The 21,086-nt window shown below is 35.1% G+C and overlaps 1 protein-coding gene and 1 pseudogene across 10 annotated transcripts in view; both read right to left on the bottom strand.

Moving 5' to 3' along the window:
* Positions 1 to 7,629: 7,629 nt before the first annotated feature.
* Positions 7,630 to 21,086, bottom strand: part of NAALAD2 (N-acetylated alpha-linked acidic dipeptidase 2) — a 63,170-nt gene continuing 49,713 nt past the window's right edge. For 9 of the 10 annotated variants that reach the window (XM_077867391.1, XM_077867390.1, XM_077867394.1 and 6 more), the window contains 3 exons: positions 19,534 to 19,615; positions 18,846 to 18,938; positions 7,630 to 10,795 (listed from right to left, as the gene is read on the bottom strand). In XM_077867391.1, the coding sequence (XP_077723517.1) occupies positions 10,606 to 10,795; positions 18,846 to 18,938; positions 19,534 to 19,615 (365 nt within the window). In that variant the 3' untranslated portion in view covers positions 7,630 to 10,605. Of the gene's footprint in view, positions 10,796 to 17,644; positions 18,277 to 18,845; positions 18,939 to 19,533; positions 19,616 to 21,086 lie in introns of those variants that run through there. The other variant, XM_077867392.1, reaches the window with a different exon arrangement.
* Positions 13,083 to 13,159, bottom strand: LOC144295586 (U4 spliceosomal RNA; annotated as a pseudogene).

Raw genomic sequence — 21,086 nt, 5'->3', positions numbered from 1 at the left:
CCTATAATATAATTCTGTGGCCTCAGTTCTGAAATGCAAGCTAAGCGTAGCTTGTTTTTTTGGTTTTGTTAATAGGTATTTCATTTATTTTAATTGTTGAATTGATAGGAAGTTGATTTCTTTTTTTTTACCTGATTGCTTCTTTACTGCCTAAGTATCTTACAACTTAAACTCTTCTGGAGTTGTTGCATGACTTGCCTTTTTTATTTAGGTGTAGATGCCTGGGGCTTTATATACGTAGCATTATCTCTGAAGTACTGAGCTTCCAGTGTTTTTCTTCTGCATAGTTACTGTTTGATTTTAAGTTTTTATATAGTTCTTAGTTTTGAAGAAATCCTTCAAGAACAGTTTCTCTAAAGAGCATGTTTTAATTAAATGCTAATTAATTACCTTTCTTAGTTTTCCAATTTAGTAGGCCACTTTCAATGTCTATTAAAGTGAAATAAACCTTCTGACCTTAAACATTTTTAAATTGATTAAAAATTGTGTCAAAATAATTTGGTTTCCATTTCTTTTTGACCAAGCAGGTATACTGTCCAAATGATTGGATTGTTAAATTATCTTTAAGACTTTGCTAATTGAAGTTATGGGCTAGTCAGTGTTTTAAGGATTTTAATGAATATGAGTGTATCCTAATGGTAACTGTATGAGATAGGCTATCACTATATTACAGGTGAGGAAAGTGATTTATTTCATAGGTTAAATAACTCATCTAAGTCAAAACTAGTGAGTTTATAGAGAGTAGAGATTCCTAGCTCCAGCAGCGTGGCTTTGTGTTTTGTGCTCTTAACTGCTGCTCTGTGCTGCTTGTGTCTGTCAATTGAATTAATAGGTTCCATAAAACATTGGCACATAGCATAGAAAATTGGTAACACTATGTTTGGTCACCAGGAACAAATTTTGAGTTTCATATGTTTTCTTAGGAAATAAGTTCATAAAATAAAATATGCAGTCCTTTTGTCTTGGTTATTTTAGTTATAAGAATAGCTGGATTATAAACTCATCATTTGTGATTTGACAACTCTTAGGTGTCTAGTTTCTCTCAACAGCCTCCAAGGAAGTTTCAGGATCCTCAGTTTCAAAAACAAGTTTCCATTGTCATTTTTGGTATGTATCTTGTATGTAGCTTATAGATAGGAATTCATCTCTGCAGTTAGAAAAATGTGTAATGAAACAGCATTAGATTTGTCTTTGTTTCCCCATTAGTATGAGACCTGCTTTCAGCAGTTACATAAAGTGTCTACAACAAAAGATACCTGCATAGGAAAGACAGATGAGATTGTAGACATAGGATAGGTAACAAGGGATCGTGTGTTTTGATTTCCATCTTCTAGGCGAGGCCAGTGACTATCAAAATACCATTTTTAGACCAGCAGGATCAATTTCAGAATTTATTTGAAATGCAAACTCGGTCCCCAGCCTCAGACCTACTAAATCAGAAACTCTGGGAATGGGACCCAAGAATTTGCAGAAAATTTATGACATACCATAAAGTTTGTACTAGCAGCGTGGAAATGTGATTAGGCTGGCATTTTTTTTTTCCTCTTACCAACTTAATTTCTTTTAAATTAACTTTTTGTTTTAGAACAATTTTGGATTTAAAGAAAAATTGAAGATAGTACAGAGTTCTCATATATTACATTCAGTTTCCCCTATAATTAACATCTTACATTAGTATGATATATTTGTTAGAATTAATGAACCAATATTAATGCATTATTATTAACTAAAGTCCATACTTAATTTTTACCTAATGTCTTTTTCTGTTCCAGGATCCCATCTAGGATACTACATTACATTTAGTCATCATGTCTTCTTGGGCTTCTCTTGGTTTTTACAGTTTCTCAGATTTCCTTCAAAACCCTGGCAGTTTTGAGGAGTACTGACTGGTCAGGTATTTTGTAGGATGACCCTCACTTGGGATTTGTCTGCTGATTTTCTTAGGGTTGAACCTCTGTGTATTGAGAAAGAAAACCACAGACATAAAATGTCATTCTCATTGGTGGTATCATGGGTATATACTGTCAACATGTCTTAACATTTGGATTATCTGACTAGTATTTTTCAGTTTTTTCTAACTGTAAAGTTACTATTCTTTTTGTTTAGAAGAAAGTCACTAAAAAAAATAAGGAAGTCACTATGTGCAGTCCATGCTTAAATAGGAGTGGGGAATTATATTTCAAGGGTGGAAAATTTACATTATTTAGAATTTCTGTGCATAGGAGATTTGTCTCTTCATATTTTATTTCATTATGGACTCTATTTCCTATTTCAAGTTATAATCTAGTATTACATTGTTTTGTTTCTCAGGTTGTTCCAACTTTGGTTTATATTTTTATTTATTTATTTTATTTATGACAGTCACACACACACACAGAGAGAGAGAGAGAGAGAGGCAGAGACACAGGCAGAGGAAGAAGCAGGCTCCATGCTCCGGGAACCCGATGTGGGATTCGATCCCGGGTCTCCAGGATCACGCCCTGGGCCAAAGGCAGGCGCCAAACCGCTGCGCCACCCAGGGATCCCCAGCTTTGGTTTTTAAAGCCATTCCATTGCTCCTGTGTTTTTCTGTTGGACTGCTGTCCTCTCATTATGGGTTTTTTAAGTTTTTTGTTTAGTACTTTTTTTCTGCTACTTCAAGATGCTCCCTCCAGTTAGCCATTTCTCCAAGGATCCCTGGTTTATTGAAGAATGGTATTAGAAACTAATATCTGGATATTAGGTGTACACTCATAGCCAGAGACTTGTCTTTGCTTCTAGGCTCACTTAGCTGATAGCAAGGAAATGTATGTATCAACCTGTGTTTATATCTATAAATATTTCTATAAGTAACCATTTGTATCTACATTAAGCTAAACATGAATTCATACTTATATCTCCAACACTAATCTGTTACCATGTACATCATTCTGGCCGCCTCATTTCTCTATAACTTACTCCTGCAGTGAAAATGTGCATTCTTCCGTCTGCCATCCATTTACTTAATTGTTCAGCTCCAGTACACATGTATAGCAGTATCAGAATTACTAACTTCCCACAGGGAACAAATTTTATCAACTCGAGTACAGTGGGCATTTTGTTTGTTGGGAGTTTTTTGTCTTTAGTCTTATTCAAGACTTGTACAGACTCAGAGTTAGTCACCTTTTGCCTTCACTTAGGTTGTTCCCTATGTTTTCAGTAAGGCTTGCATTTTAATTTAGAAAAATCAGTTTGATAGGAAGGTGTAATTGGAAGTAGTTAAAAGGCCAGATAGGATGAAGGCATGAAATGCAACAAAAGCAGTAGGAAGAGAAGGGGATAAATGAAGGGACTTAGGATCTTGAACTGAAACGTTTTAAGGACTAGAGAATGAAGGTTTTGGATAACTCCTAGGTTTGTGAACAAGACAGGGAATGTAGAAAAAGGTTTTGGATATGGAAAAGTGGTTGTCATAAAGGACTGCTGACTCCCAGGAATGTTTATTATAACATCCAGGTGAAGTAGTCCAGTCTATTGGTAAGTTCTGAAGTTCATGGTGAGGCCTTGTCTGGCTCTCAGGATTTGGAAATCGTAGGTTAATAATAATGTAAATATTCCATTTAGCTAACTTTGAGGATGCAGAATTGATAGCATTCTGAACATTTGAGGGCACCTCAATGAAAATTCAAAAAACAATGACAGACCCTGCCCTGAAGTATGATGTACTAGAAGTACACAGGTGCTGAGATAAGTCAAATAAAGGATTGTTCAGGCTTACACCCTGAATGTGCACTGTGTGTCCCCAAAACCACTTGTAATGAGTCCCTTTTATGAAAGAAAAGTTCTTTGCCAGGACAGAGAAGGAAAGCTGCTGGGTTGACAAAATAACGTAAATTCATAAATTCACCACAGACTGTCTCTTGCTTGATTCTGTCAGCATCAGTGATCACACAGTTAGGCATGATATATTCTTAAGGTGCAGGAAAATGTAAAGATTGTGTCAACAAATAAAATCTACAAGTTATAAATGTTCAATACATGAGCTTATTAGAATTAATGGGTTTCTTATAATTACAATTGTGTGTAAAGCTTTAAAAGGCTCCCTACTAATGAAAGCAAGATTTTAATAACATACTGATCTGACTGGTGACCTAATAGTAGAGGCCAACTTGGACTGGTTTTGATAACTCAAGGATTCCTTCAAGTACCTTCCCCGACCTCCATAAAATGCCCTAAGTTATCAGCAGGAAGAACCGGGGTTGGAGGCAAAAGGAAGGAACAAATTTAAGGGAGCAGAAAGCCAGTATCAAGATAATGAAAATTAGAACTGAAAAGTACTCAATTAGATGGAATTCTAGTTTAATTTTCCAGGCACGTAATTTAAAGCTATCAGGAAAAGTAATAACACTATTCACTTGATTAGAAGACTTTACAAATTTTGCAGTTGAGGCTTAGGAATTTAGTTATCAGTTACAAGTAATTCAAAAATGGTAGACCCAACTACAGCTAATTTTTTGTTCAAGAGCTTAGCAACTAGAGTGTAAGTGCTCTTACTAACTTAGTTTTCGGTCACCTCCATATGATTATATACTATTATCCGTGTTTTACTGATAGAGAAGCAGAAGCAAAGGAAAACTACATACATTGCCTCGGGTCACATAGGTAGCAAATGGTGAGATTAGAGTTTTTTGTTTTTTGAGATTAGATTTTAAATTGAGGGACTTTGATTCCTAAATCCTTAAACTCTTTACCATGACACTAAAGGCATCTAAGTCACCTAAACCTAAAATAGTAACTGCCATTTTTTAATTAGTCTTTTTTTTGTTAGTATCAAATGACCAAATTATCATGAAAGGATAGTGGGTATTCAGTTTTTGTGCCAGTGGAGCCATTGACATACTTCATGAGGACCTCTAAAGGCTGGTGGGCAATTGACAAAAATTAAGGATTGAGTTACAAGACTGAATGAAAGTGACAGGCTCATAGCAATGAATTTGTCATGTAAAGGCTTGTGCATGTAAGTTGGCCTTATTATCATCTGGACTTTGGGACAATTTTCCTGCATCTCTGTATACTTGACTGTGTACATAGGCAAATAGTGTCACTGTAATGGGGTGAAAGAAAAGCAACACATTAAAATTATTGGTGTGTTAAGCAAACAAACTCATTCTTCAATTATGTGAAAACTGGATGAGTTCTCATTTGTGAAAAGCTAGGGAAGATGTTCCATGAAATGATGAGGGAAAGACTTTTTTTTTTTTTAACCACCTTAAAAGAGTGTTTAATGAATCAAGAACCGAATGTAAAATTATGTTATAAATTATAGGGCCCTTCTTCCAAAGGGAGATCTCTAGCTTATATGGATGATTTACTTTGCATATGTTGTGCTTTGCCAAGATAATCTTGAGACCAGCTGAATTTTAGCTTTCTTAATAGTTTTTCTCCAAAAAGTTCTGAGTTTGGTAGGTATGCAGTTTACAAGTTTTATTAACATTTTTAATAAGATGTAAGTTTGTGAGCATTTTTAGCATTGTAGCCATCCCTTTGCTTAATTCATTTAACAAAAAACACTTTTTAGTGACTTCTTTTGTGCTCTTGATAATTGACCAACCACAGAGGCCTCTGCTTCCAAGGAAAGTTAAGGTGTACAACATGTTAATTTGATACATTTATATATTGTAATATGATTGGCATTGAAGCAATAATTGGCATCTCTATTGCATTATGTAATTATTACATAATCATAATTATTTTTGGTGGTTGGAGTAATTAAGTTCTAATCTCTTAGCAAGTTTGAGGATTATAATACAAGTTTATGTTTTTATTCATTGTACTGGGCGTTATATTTCTAAGGTGTATTAACTACATCTTATAAATTTGTACCTTTAAACTACATCTGCTCTGGACCCCACAACCTTTGGGGTAAACCTGTGGTAATCACCATTTTATTTTCTGATTCTACAATTTTGGTCATTCAAAATTCCACATACAATTGACAGCATATAGCACTTGTCTTTATCTGACTTATATCACTTAGCACAATGTGCCCCTAAGTCCATCCATGTTGTCACAAACAGTAGGATATCCTGTATATCCTACTAGGATGTATTCATGAGTGAATACACACTGCTCAGTGTATATACACTGCATTTCTTTAATCCATTTATCTGTCGGGACGCCTGGGTGTCTCAGCAGTTGAGTGTCTGCCTTTGGCTCAGGGTGTGATTCCGGAGTCCCAGGATCGAGTCCCAAATTGGGCTTTCTGCATGGAGCCTGCTTCTACCTCTGCTTCTCTGTGTGTCTCTCATGAATAAATAAAATCTTTAAAAGAAAAAAATCCTTTATCTGCCAGTGGACACAGGTTCTTTCATATCTTGGCTGTTCTAAATAGTGCTGCAGTGAAGATGGGGTGCATATATCATTTTGAATTAGTGTTTTCGTTTTCTTTGGATAAATGTCACAAGTAGAATTACTACATCATGTGATAGTTCTTTTTTTAGGGAACCTCCATACTGTTATCCATAGTGGCTATAGCAGTTTATATTCCTACCAACAGCACAGAAGAGCTCCCTTTATATTCCTACCAACAGTGCACAAGGGCTTCTTGTCTCCACAGCCTTGCCGCACTTTGGTTTTTCTGTTGATAGCCATTTGACTAGGCATAAGGTGATGTCTCACTGTGGTTTTAATTTGCATTTTCCTGATTACTGAGTTGAGCATTTTTTCATGCACCTGTTGACCACATGGATGGATATCTTTAGAGAATGTTAAGTTATTCTGCCCATTTTTTGGATTCTTTGATTTTTTTTTTTTTTTTTTTGGTATCCAGTTTAGGAGTTCTTTGTATATCTTGGATATTAATACTTTATCAGATATATGATTAGCAGAAGTTTTCTTCTATACATTGCTTTTTCTCATTTTGTTCTTTTGCTGTGTGAAAACTTAACTTTGATGTAGTCCCATTTGTTGATTTTTTTGCTTTTGTTTGCACTTTTTGGAGTCCTATTTCAAACATTACCATGACCATTGTTGAAGAGCTTTCCCTATGTTTTCTTCTAGTTTTATAGTATCAGGTCTTATGTTTAATGTCTTTGATCCATTTCAGGTTAATTTTTGTGAGCTATAGAAGAGTATAATTTCATTGCTCTGTGCTTATCCAGTTTTCCCAACACCCGTCTGTTGAAGAAACTGTCCTTTCCCCATTGGGTGTTCTTTGCTACCTTGTCAAATATTAGTTGGCCTATATATACAGGGGTTTAGTTTTGGAATCTGTTCTCTTGGTGTATATGCCTGTTTTAGCGTTGGCACTGTGCTGTTTTGGTAGTATAGTTTGAAATGAAATGGGATACTTCCAGCTTAGTTCTTTTCCCTCAAGATTATTTTGGTTATTTGGGGTTCCATACAAATTTTAGGATCGTTTTTCTATACCTGTAAAGAATGCCATTGGTATTTTGATGGGGATTGCATTAAATCTGTAGATGGCTTCGTGTAATATGGACATTTTAATACTGTTTTTGATCCATGAACATAAGATGTCTTTTCCATTTGTTTGTGTCTTGATTTTCTTTCAGCAAAGTCTTAGAGTTTTCATTGTACAGATCTTTCACTTCCTTGATTAAATTTATTACTAAGTAGATTGTTTCTGATGCTGTGAATGGGATAATTTTTATATTTCTGTACTTTGTCCTGAAACTGTACTGAAATCACTGATTAGTTCCAGCAGTTTTTTTGGTTGTGTGTCTTTGGGATTCTACATACGTAAAATATATTAACTGCAAATGGAACAGTTTGACCTCTTCCTTCCTAATTTGGATGCAAGGGAAAACTCTGAGTTCTTCTCAACTAAGTAAGTTAGTTGTGGGTTTGTCATAGATGGCCTTTGTTATGCTGAAGTGTGTTATGCTTCTATACTCAGTCTGCCAAAGTTTTCATCATGAAAGGATGTTGCATTTTGTCAGATGCATAGATGATCATGATTTTTATCTTCCATTTCATTAATCTGAAGTAGGACATGTATTGATTTATATATGCTGAACCATCCTTGCTTGTATCCCAGGGGAAAAATCCTATTTAGTCTCAGTTTTTAATCTCTTTCTGTGTTCTTGAATTCGGTTTGCTAATATTTTGTTCAGATGTTTTACATCTATTTTTATCAGAGATACTGGTCTATGGTTCTTTTTTGTTTTTTGGTTTTGAGACAGCATGCACGTGTGAGAGGGGGCTGGGGGTTGCAGAGGGAGAGGGAGAGGATCTTAAGCAGGCTCAACATCCAATGCAGAGCTTGATGCAGAGCTGAATCTCTCAGCCCTGAGATCATGACCGGAGCCAAAATCAGGAGTTGGGTTCTCAACTGACTGAGCCACCAAGACACCCCTTTTTTATTGTGGTCGTATTTGACTTTGGTACCAAAATAATGCTGGCCTTTTAAGATGAGTTTGGAAATGATTCCTACACCTCAAATATTTTAAGAGTTTGAAAAAGATTAGTATTCTTTAAGAGTTTGTTAGAATTTGCCAATGAAGCCATCTTGTCCTGGGTTATATTTTCTACGAGAGGTTTATGGATTCAATCTCTTGCTCGTTATTGGTATATTCACATTTTCTCTTTGTGTTTCATTCAATCTTGGGTAGGTTGTTTGTAGAAATTTGTCCATTTCTTCAAGGTTATCTAATTTTTGGCACAGAGTTCCTAATGGTCTCTTACAATCTTACGTATTTTTGTAGTATCGGTTGTAAGATCTTTCATTTCTAATTTTGTTTCTCTGAATCTACTTAATGAAATTTGTCAATTTTATCTTTTCGATGAACTAGCTTTTAGTTTTACTGATAGTTTTTTCCTGAAATAAAGAGTTCTGCTTTGATTTTATTTTCTGCTCCCTTTAGGTTTGTTCTTTTTTTCTTACTAGAAGTATACAATTAAGTTGCTTGAGATTTTTGTGATTTCTTTACTCCCATTTACTTTCCTGTATCCTGTAAGATCTGATGTGTTATACTCCCATTTTCATTTGTTATCAGATAGTTTATTCCCATTTTTTTTGACTCCTTGTTTAGAAGTGTTTAGTTCCTACATATTGGTAGATTCCTCTAGCTTCCTCTTGCTGATTTCTAATTGATACCATTGTGGTCAGAAAAGATGGTATGATTTCAATCTTAAATTTGCTGAGATTCATTTTGTGCCCTCTCATAGGATCTGCCATAGAAAATGTTCATGCACTTGAGAAGAATGTGTATTCTGCTCTTGGATGGAATGTTCTATAAAAAACTGCTAAGTCATTTTGCTTTCTAAGTTGTTTTGGTTCAATTTCAGTGTTTCCTTTTTTTCTGTCTACATGTTTATTCTAATAGTATTAAAGTCCCCTGTTAAGGAAGTATCTCTCCATTTAAATGTGAGAATTTTTTTAATCATGGTGCTTTGATGTTGGAGGTGTATGTATTCTCTCTCCTTGATGTATTTTATCATTATAGGATTTCTCTGTTGCTTGTTAATGTTTTTTGGCTTGAAGTGTATTTTCTGTGGCATAAGTATTGCTACACACCTACTTTTGTGTTTTATTTATTTTTTGGTATCCACCTCCATGGAATATCCTCTTCTGTTCCTACACTTTGAGCCTGTGTATGTCTTAAGAGGCAAAATGAATTTCCTTTACACAGTGTAGTTTTTTTTTTTTTTTTCTTCCAGCCACTTTGTGCTTTGCTTGGTGAATTCAGTCCATTCATAATTACTACTGCCATCTTGCTGTGTGCATTCTGGTTGTTTTATTTGTAAAGTGAATTTCCATGATGATTTGTTCAGTCTTCCCCCCCCCCCCTTTTTTTTTATATATATTTCATCACTAGATTTTTGCTTTGTGGTTACCAAGTTGCTTACATAAAACATCTCATAGGTAAAGTACTCCTAAGGGAAAACGTTTTTAGGAAATAGTTCAAGGACATTTTGTATGTAATAACATCTGATCAGTTACATCACACTGCCACGTTCATTCATTCATTTGTTCATAACGATCACCTATTGATTAAAGAGGATGAAAACAAAATAACTTAGGAAGCAATAACTTGCAAGTTACTATAGTTGACCCTTGCACAATGTGAGGGTTAGAGGTGCCAATCCATCATACAACTTCACTCCCTAAAACTTTAACAGCTGATAGTCTACTGTTGAGCAGAAGCCTACCGTTGAGCAGAAGCCTACCAATAGCAAAGTTTGATTAACTCACACTTTGTATATGTATGCTGTATTCTTACAATAAAACTAGAGAAAAAATGTTAAAATCATCAAGAGTAAATGCATATATAGTATACTGTAGGAGAAAAAAATCCATGTATAAATGGACATGAGCAGTTCAGACCCATGTTCAAGGGTCAACTGTATTTTTAACTTTGTAAGAAACAACTCTTTTCCAAGTTCCTTGGCGTATTTTATTTTAGGGAATTTTCAGGTTCTTTATGTCTTTCTGCCCCGTGACAAGTTGTTTTGTTTTCGCTGAGGAAGTTATGAATTTTTTTAAAGAGCCAAAAAAACTTCACAGTTGGACAGGATGGAAGTCTAAAATCAAAACCTGACATGAAAAGCAAGATTGATCAAAAAAACAATTTTATCCTAAGACTTTCAGTAACAATTTCAGTGGCTAGCCACTTGTCTGAGGCCTTACTATAATGCTTCTGTCAGAGTTCCTGCTGCTGCTTGAATTGTAAAGGCTGCAATCGAAATATGTTTCTTTACTTCTGTCCAGGCTGAACGAGGGTCATCTTTATTTTCAATATCAAACATAGCATCATAGATACCAGGAAATGATTCTCCAGCATATTTGTTGTGACTGCTCGGAGCAAAGATGATGTGCCTAATAGAAAAAACACAAACAAACAAACAAAAAACAAAGGTTGAGCTAAAGACTATACATCATAAGTTACATTTTATATGCTTCTCTGTTCATTCCCTTTTGTTAGACTACATCTTAAGAATTCTATGTCTCCTTCTGGCATTCACTCTTTTACTCCAAAATGACCTATAATTGATTTAAGATACTTATGTATCTATTACTTATGTAATAGTGTAATTTTAAGCAATGAAAGCCGACTATGCACTAAGATTAGTCTCAAATTGTGTTGCCAACCCATACAAATAGAAGAAAATGAGTTCATATAAGTTGTGTACATCAGTTGTCTGACTGCCAGCATCTACCCACATTGTGATAACAAGTATGTTTTATGGGTATATATAATGGGAGAGGAAACTAAAATATATCTGTGTTGCCTTTTTAGGAAATTTCAACAAAAATAACACTTGTTTGCAGTATTTTAGAACATTAAAAATCAGTGCACTTGTAATCCCAAAATATAAATGGTAAGGATAATGAAGTCCATATATAATTCCTTTAACTGTGAAATGAATTGCCTGCAGACACATTTAATTTCTGATCTAAAAGGACAGTTTTGCCATTGATTTCCCATTTCATCTCATAAGTACCTGAAGAAATCAAGCTAGTTCTCAATAACTCTGGAATTCTGCCTTCCAGAGAAGGACATATTTTATTGAACACTTATCAGGAATTAGGTCCAACAGTCAAATCCTACAGCTTCGAGATGTAAATCTACTGAGAATACTGAAACTATGTAAGTCAATATTAATCTTATAATCCAAATTATTTCAGTTATCCAAAGTACATCAAGATTTATTGTTCTTGGCTTTTAAATCATAATATAACCTCAAAGGAATTTTCTTTACTAAAGCCAGTATATGTGCTGAACTGTTCATAAACATTGATACTTTGACTTACATAGGAGTTACTACAAATAAAGGTTATAGCTGTTCATTAATATACATTCCCTCTACCACAGAATTGTAAAAGCAAGAGTAAAAAAAAATATAGAGAGATAAAATATAAAAACTGTACAAACCTGGTTTGAATCCTTGAATTGGCATCTAATACTACCCCTGTGACCTTTCACCTTGGTTAAATTCTTAGGTATTCTTTGTGATGCAACTTTAAACAGAATTATTTTCATAATTCCTATTTCTGATAGGCCATTATTAGCGAATAGAAATAGATTTCTATATATTAATTTTGTGTCTTAACGTTGTTTACATTTGTTCATTTTAACAGGTTTTTGGTGGATTCCTTAGGTTTATCTACATATAAAGTCATCTGCAAATAATAATGGTTTTACTTCAGTATGAATGCCTTTTTCTTGCCTAATTGCTCTGGCTAGGACTACCAATACTGTGTTGAAAAGAAGTGACAAGAAAAAGCATCCTTGTCTTGTTCCTGATCTTAGAGGAAAAGCTTTCAGCTTTTTACCATTAAATTGGATATTAGCTATAGATCTGTCATATGTGCCCTTTATTGAGTTACATTTCTTCTCCTTGACTGTTTAATAAAAATGGATGTTGAATTTTGTCAGATGCTTTTTTTGCATCTATTAAAGACTTCATTTTGCTAATGTAATATATATAACATTGATTTGTGGATATTGAACCATCTACGTATTCCTGGAATAAATCCCATTTGTGGTTCATGATATTAATATATTGTTGAATTCAGTTGGCTAAGTTTTGTGGAGGATTTTTGCTTCTATGTTCATCATATTGGCTGGTAATTTTCTTTTGACATCCTTGTTTGCTTTTCCTATCAGAGTAATGCTGGCCTTTTAAAAGGAGTTTGGAAGTGTTCCCTCTTTGACTTTTTGGAAGAATCTGGAAAGGATTGATACTGATTATTTTTTCAGTGTTTGATTTCATCAGTAAAGCCATCTGGTCCTGGACTTTTGTTCATTGGGAGGTTTATGATTACTAAATCAATCTCACTAATAATTGGTCTATTCCCATTTTCTATTTCCATATTCATTTCTTTGTGATTCAGTTCTGAAAGTTTGTCTGTCTATATCTTAGGCTGTCCAATTTGTAGGCATATGATTGTTGGTAATAGTCTCTTATTTATTTCCATGGTTGTTGGTAATAGTCTCTTATTTATTTCCATGGTATTAGTTGTAATGTCGTCTTCATTTATTTGACCCTTTCTCTTCTTTTCTTGGTGAATCCAGTGAATGGTTTATAAATTTCATCTTTTCAGTCGGTTCTTCACCTCTTTGAACTTTTCTACTTCCTTGATTTCCTTAGTTATTTCCTTCCAACTTTTGTGTTCAATTAGCAATAATCATGCCTCGGATAAAACTCATTGGCTACAATACTGCCACTGTGCGAAGCTAACTTTTGCATTCGTCATTCTACTTCCTTGAGGTGTGATGTTAGGTTGCATGAGAGTTTTACTTTTTTCCTGAGGTGCAGAGAATTCATTGCTGGTGAACTTCAATCTTAGAACTGCTTTTGCTGTATCCCATAAATTCTGCCATGTTGTATTTCCATTTTCATTTTTCTAAAGGCATTTTTTTGTCTTTTGATTTCATTGGTTTAGTAGAATAATTTCCACCTATTTGTGAGTATTCCACTTTTCTTCTTGTAATTGATTTCTAGTTTCATACCACTGTGGTCAGAAAAGATGCTGGGTATTTCATTATTTCATTCTTAAATTCATTAAGACTTGTTTTCTGGCATAACATAGGACCTATCCTGGAGAATATTTCACGTGCACTTCAAGAATGTGTATTCTGGTTTTGGATGGAATGTTCTGTATATATCTGTTCGTTTTGTATGGTCTAATGTGTCATTTAAGGCTAATGTCTCCATGGTGGTTTATTTTATTTTATTTTTTTTTTTGTCTATAAGCTAGCCATTAAAGTCTCCTCCTATTGTATTGCTATTTCTCTTTCAGTCTGCTAATAATTGATATGTTTAGGTGCTTTTATGTTGGGTGCATAAATACTTACAAATGTCAAATCCTTTTGTTTGACCCTTTTATTGCATAATTTCTTGGCAATGTGTATGTTGTCTTTGGAAAAAATAGAGGTTCTCTGCCCATTTTTTAGTCAATTATTAAGGTGTTTTGAGTGGTATCAATTAGTATTTTAGATATGAACCCCTTATTTGAATATATCATTTGCAAATATCTTCTCCCATTCTGTAGGTTGTCTTGTTATTTGGTTAATGGTTTCCACTATTGCACAAAAGCTTTTTTAGTGTGTTACTCAGTAGTTTATTTTTGCCCAAGGAGGCCTATCCAGAAAATTGATTTGATACTGAGACCCCTGAAATAAATCTAACTTGATCACAGTGAATGATCCTTATATTATTGGATTCAGTTTACTATTTTGTGGAAGATTTTTACATCTCTGCTCATGATTACTGGCTTTAATATTCATAATCATATTTTAATTGCTATAGTCAAGATAACTGTAACAGAAGAGTTGCTGCTCTTGGGTGAGCAAAAGAAAATCATTACTTTTGATGAATCCACACCTGGTGAAGATGCTGTAAAGAATGAACAGTGGATTCAACAGTGGCAACAAAGGTTTAGATTATTACATAAACTTAGGTAAAAAAGCAACAGCATACTTTGAGAGAATTGACTCCAGTATTGAAATAACTTGTACTGTGGATAAAAGTTTATCAAATGGCATTGCATACTACAAAGAAATCTTGTAAATAGAAGAGTCATTCGATATGACAAAATTCATGGTTGTATTCCTTTAAGAAACTGCCACAGCCACTCCAGCCTTTGGCACCACCACTCTCTGATCAGTCAGCAGTCATTAATGTCAAAGCAAGACCCTCCACCAGCAAAATGATTGCAACTACCTGTAAGCTTAAAAGATGGTTAGCATTTTTAGCAATGAAGTAATTAAAATATGTACTTTGTTTTTAGAAATGCTTTGCACACTCAATAGACTACCATATATAGTATAAACATAATATGTACTAGGAAACCAAAAAGTTCATTTGACTTGCTTTATTGCAGATATCTGACCTAATCCTGCAGTATACCAGAGGTATGCCTATGCAGCTTTTTGGTATGTGGTTACTGGAGCCTTACCTTATGACAATGTATCAATTTAAAGTAGACTTTCATGAATGTTACAGTTTAACTTTGAAGGCATTCTAAAGCTCTCGGTTTTTAAAACTCTTATCTACCCCACCACCGTGTCATTTTGAGGTCACATTTTACTTCCTCTTAATTTTGTGCAACCCTTATTATTGTAGTTATACTTTTACAACTTTCGTCTTAACCTTCATATTATTTAATCCATTACCTTTATTATAATGTTTACTAGTAAAATTTTCACTCTGTTTTCTTGCTACTAATTAGCACCTTTTCTTTGCAGCTTAAAGAACTTCCTTTACCATTTCTTGTAAGGCCAGTTTAGTGGTGATGAATTCCTTTAGCTTTAGTTTGTCTGGAATGCTCTTTCTCCTTCAGTTCTGAGTGTTGTTTCAGGATAGAGTATTCTTGGTTTGGATGTCTTACATAGTCAAAGTGATAAAATCTTGCCAGTCCTTTCTGACCTGCAAGGTTCCTGCTGAAAAATCTGATTAGGTTATGGAGGCTCTTTTGTATATAATAAGCAGTTCTTCACTTGCTTTTAAGATTCCTTGTTTTTGGCATTTTAATTATACTGTGTGTGGCTCTCTTTTGGTTCATTTTATTTGGAATTATCTATCGGCTTCCTGGATCTAGATGATTGTTTCCTTCTCTAGGTTAGGGAAGTTTTCAGCCCCTTTCTCTTCCTGTACTGGAAATGATGTTTTCCTAGAAGCCCCTTAAGCTTTTGGGGTAGTTTTTTTTCCCCCCTCTGCTCTGTTTGGGTGAATTCTAGCCCGTCTTCAAGTTCAGTGATCCTTTCTTCTTCATCTAGTCTGCTGTAAACACCTCTAGTATACTTTTCAGTTCAGTTGTGTCCTTCAGCTCTGTAACTTCTATTTGTTATTTTTCAAGCTTCTATGTTCATCCATTCTTCCAAGTTTGGTTAGTATCTTTATGGCCATACTTTGAACTCTTATCAGGTAGATTACTTACCTGTTTCATTAAGATTTTTCTTCTGTGGATTTACCTTTCATTGGAACATATTCCTATGTTTATTTTTTGTACTATGTGTTGGTTTCTGTGCATTAAATGAAACAGTACTTCTAGTGTTGAAGGAGTGGCCTGGTGTAGATGAACCAACCTTGCTTTGTCTCATTTGTATCTCAAACTTTTGTGACTATCCAAGCAGGCTATTTATAATAGGTCCTGGTAGTTGAGGGTTTTCCAAGACCTGTCACTGTACCAAAGGGGAATATCTCAGTCAGGAATTAAATTCAGGGTGATTAAAGTCTGCTGCTTGAGGGTCTGGCTTCCAAAGGATGCAAATGTTTCATATTGTGGGACTGCAAGCATAAGCTGTGGTGGTCACCAGAGCCAAGTGATAAGGAGGTGTCCCTTAGACACAGTAGTAAAAACTGGGCTCCAGATGAGTTATATAAGCTGCATTATGGAATATACCAGCAAGCTGTTGTAAGGAAGAGCCCCAACCTGCATTTCCATAGGCCTTCAGATATAAGCGCCAGATCTGAAGCTTGCCCTTCAGGTTGAAGCTCCAAGGATAAGTAAAATAGCCTTCTTTTACAAAAAGAAGAGGGATACGTGTTTCAGTCTGCTCTGTGCAGTGGCATGGGGGTTACAGCCTGCCAAGCACTGTCTCTCTGGTGGTTTTAGCCTTATGAGGCCCAGCAACATAAGCCCCTTTGGCCCCCGGAGCCAGATGACCACAGGGTATTCTTTGGGTGGCAGCCATAGAAACCAGGGAGTAAGAGCTCCCCTCCAAAAGATGTTGGTGCTCTGGAACAGACAGAGTAGAGCACAAAAGATAGTACCTGCCCTCCAGGTCTCTGGTAAGGTTTACAGTTAATCCTTAGAAGTGTGTTTAATTAGACACCTGCCCCTAAGGCTGTCCATGTTAGTAAACTTAAAGACATCTTTTCACTGGAAGACTGGGCTGCTTGGGTCTTGTTGCCTTTTGCTGTGCCTTAGTGGTTGCTGTTTATGACCTTTTTCTTCATTGGTTTCAGGCCTGTAGAACCTGTAAGCATTGACCTACTGGCCAACAGAGCCAGACAATGTGCCGGTATCCTCTGGCAGAAGCTGTAAAAATCAGGGTATCTGACAAAAGTATAAAATCCTTTTTGGGATATACGCTCAAACTAGGGCATGCCCTATTTGAGGTATGAACCCTTCACTCCTCAAGGGAGAACCTCGGGTTTATGGCACAGTTCTCAGACTCTCTCCTACTCCTCTTTAATATGGCCTTTTTCTTACTTGACAGAAAGGGGTTCAGCTAGTTTTCAGGTCTTTTCAGAGGAAATGGTTCCATATGTAGTTATAGCTTAAGTGTGTCTATGGGAGTTGGTGAGTTTAGGATCTTCTCATACTGCTATCTTGCACTGCCTTGACTTTAGAAAATAGTCTTAATATTCAGGTAATAATTCCAAATATATTTTTAAAATACAGTGTTTTGGAGGGATAATGTAATACATTTAAAAATGTGTTTACTCTTTGATCCTGAAATCCACATACTGATTATATAGATACTAAGACAAATGTTCAAATAGGACACAGGGACATACTAAGGCATGGCAGTACTTTTTCCTAATAGTAAATAATTGGGGGAAAAAATTAAAAACTCAACAAGGACTTTTAAAATTTATATATATATTAATATGCCATACAGAGGAACATTATGTGTCAGATAAGAGCTAAAACTATATATTGACATGGGAAGATCTCTAAGATAAATTGTTATGAAAAAGATGAAAAATAATATATGGTTCTATTGAAATAGAAATGAATAAATATATAGATATATACACACACATGTATTTTCTTTAACAAGAATAGCAAATTGTTGGGAGTGCATTACAGAAGGAGCACAGTCCCTTTTTATCTTATAAGCTTCTATAGAGTGCATTCATTTTGAGAAAAAAATGTTTTGCTTTTGAATAATAGAGTAATACAAGGAAGAGTGGGTTAATCTGTAAATTTGCTTTCAGCTTTTTGCCATGTAAATACTTAATTGATGTTTATTTGTATTAATAAGTAATGCAAAGTAGTATTATTTATCACTTTATAAAAATAGCCATTTACTGAGTAAATGCCTCTGAGTTAAATCTTCCACATGCCTGCAATGTATATACCTTTGCGGTGAAAACAATTGTAGTCTCCTTTTATAGCTAAGGAGCCTGAGGTTTAGGTAAGTATTTTGCCCAGGTTACTTAGCATGAGCCAGAGCCTGGCTCTAAAACCCTGTGCTTACAATTAAAGGTTAAGGGGCACCTGGGTGGTCCGCAGTGGAGCGTCTGCCTTCAATTCAGGGCATGATCCCACAGTCTGGGATCAAGTCTCGCATCGGGCTCCCTGTATGGAGCCTGCTTCTCCCTCTATGTCTCTGCCTCTCTCTGTATCTCTCATGAAGAAATAAAAAAAAAAAAAAAAAAAGTTTTTTCAGTGTGGCAGCCACCTTCATAAACCTAAATTATTCTATGGAAATAGATCTGGATTTATCGTATTTATTTTGAGGGCTGAACAGGGACAAAGAACATTACAAGGAAAACAATCTCTGAAGAAAACTTTGTTAACACAGACCTTACTAAAGATGGGGTGGACTTCCTCGTGAGGTAGTAAACTTCCTATCACTGGAAGATTCAGAGGCTGGATAGCTACTTATCTCAGATGATACAGAAAAGATTAACAGAAGGTTGACCTACCTAAGTCATAAGATTCCCTTTAAGATTCTATAACTTTTAGATTTTCTTACACAGAATTATTTTTCAACTACCATTTTTCATTTACAGCAAAACAAACATGAATTTTTCTGATACAACTTTTAGTATTATAAACAATCTAGCCCATATTCCTCTCAGCATACATCTTCACCTTCGATTTATCTAATGACAAAGAGTTTAAACCACACAGGTTTTGGTCAAGTATTTAATGTCCTTTAGAGAAATAGGTGTTGCTTCCTTACCTGTAGAACCGCCTCCCTGGTAAACCAAGGGGATCAATGAATGCTCTCTCCAGGAGCATCAATTGGTCATTCATGATTCGCACTGCAATAGGACTTTGAAAATAAGAAACAGATAAGTAAAAGAAAAAAAAAAAAGGAAAAAAAAAAAAGAAACAGATAAGTATAACCCTTCCCAGGGAACTAGATTTTAAAATAATACAGGATGAAGCATGGAAAAATAAACTTCTAAAATCAATAGATTGAGAAAATGCACATTAACAGTAATGCTTTTATGCATAGAATACATATAATAATGGGCATCTTTCTATTATAATAAGACAGACCTATTGGAAATGATTTGTTTTTCAAGACCACAGAAAGATATTATTTCTCCCTAAGAAGAGAGCCTGGCCTGCAAAAAAGGCAGATTGGGTGTACCATCAAGTTCTTGATAAGCCATTTAGTTACAGTGAATAAAGGCTGAACAACAAATGAAGGAAAGTTGCAGTGGTTTGCAAGAAGAGTAGGAGATAGTTTTACATCAGGGGCAGGGAATCCCCTTTCACACTTGAAATTTGCCAACTCTTTTTGGGCATAAGTTCTCTGGGCTTTCCTACAACCCAAGGGGGGGAGAGAAGCCTCTCAAAATGAAGGATACATCTTTCTGCCAATATGGGTGGTGGAAAGCTTATTCTAATTTGAAACTTACTTATTAAGATCAACTTGTCTAAGTCTTCTATGAAAATCTGAAGCAGCATCTGAGAAGTTCTTCACAGCAGAAAATAAAGAATCTTTTTTAAAAATAGAAAAGTGGAAGGTAAATTACTAATTGCTTATTTCCTGCCCTCCCCATTCCAGGTTTATATGATTAAGTAGATACTGAAACAAAATAGAAAATGTCTACATTGGTGTTTCAGGAAAGAACTTTTAAGAGTCTAGGACATAAATCTTTTAACTCATGATTTACCAGAAATGCATCGTTCATGTACTCATTTAATATATATTTATTGGTACAACTTATATATATACTAGATACTAGGTACAGCTATCTATGAGCTATATTTCTACAGTTAATACAGGCTAAAGTTAATCCCTCTTTGTAAAGAGTGCATGTAAGGTCATGTTTAAAGGCAACCTGTGACAAGCCAGCATATGTGGACTCAGAAATAGGATCTGGTTTCATGTGGGAAAGCTTTTTCCTTAGTGTACAAAAATTCTAAGGAAAGTGAGAAGGTTCTCAGTGTATTTTTTTATTAAAACCACCTATTTATCATTTTCCATCTTTTCTAAATGGAACATTAACAAATTACTAATTTCCTTCTTTTCATTAATCCTGGGATGCAAGGGATACAATATTCATTTTACAGATAAAGCACTGTACTTCTAGACACAGGACTTCTGATAGATCACACAGCTAGTAAATAGTGTATTCAGTATAAAAGAGTAGTCCTTTTTTTTCTCCTAGACAACCGTTAAGCTCTCACTATATTTATTGCTGTTTTTAGAACCATATACCAAATAATATAGTAATAGATATTATGGAGGCTAAAGTGTTGAAGGGATTTTAAATTTTCCAGTGAACCACAATGAGTCCAGATGGATAAATGAAATGTATTCCTGGTATTCACACAGATGAATGATAACTTCAGCATAAGCATTTTCAGTAGAGTAGTAGGAAGACCGTGCACTGGAATGGTAGAAGGAAGAAAACTAGAAACAGGAAGTGTCTGGATGGATTATATATCCATCCCATCCATCACCCCTTTATTAAAACATTTTCTCAGGTACTGTTTTTGCCTGGCACTAAATGAAGAATTTTGATTGGGAATGAAGTATGACACATTAGGTAGAAGAAATGTTTATAAGATAGAAAATTATAAGAGTGGTTAATGCAGATGGAGTATCACCAATGAGATGGAGAGTTTGACAATATGGGGGAGGAGGAGTTAGGTATCAAGAGAGACTAGGTTAATTAACCTGTGTAAACAGTCCCTCCACTTTGTGTGCTTTCTCAGTTGGATGCTGACTTCAATTGATAAGAAGTAATTAACCAAAAGAAAATCAGGGCATCTAGGAAGGAATTCAATGCTGGATAGCCATAGAACTATGAATGTCCCTAGTGCTGTGGGCTCTCCTTATTTCTCCCATTTAATTTCTCTTCACTTGCCCCAGCATTACAAAGATTCTCCAATTGAAATAAACACAATTTCCTAAATTTTCTTTGCATCATTTTATCTAGATCTTAGTACCTGTTGCTCATCA

The sequence above is a fragment of the Canis aureus genome, chromosome 23 (genome assembly GCF_053574225.1).
Source record: "Canis aureus isolate CA01 chromosome 23, VMU_Caureus_v.1.0, whole genome shotgun sequence".
Classification (NCBI taxonomy): domain Eukaryota; kingdom Metazoa; phylum Chordata; class Mammalia; order Carnivora; family Canidae; genus Canis; species Canis aureus.
This window is presented reverse-complemented; position numbering and strand designations above follow the sequence as displayed.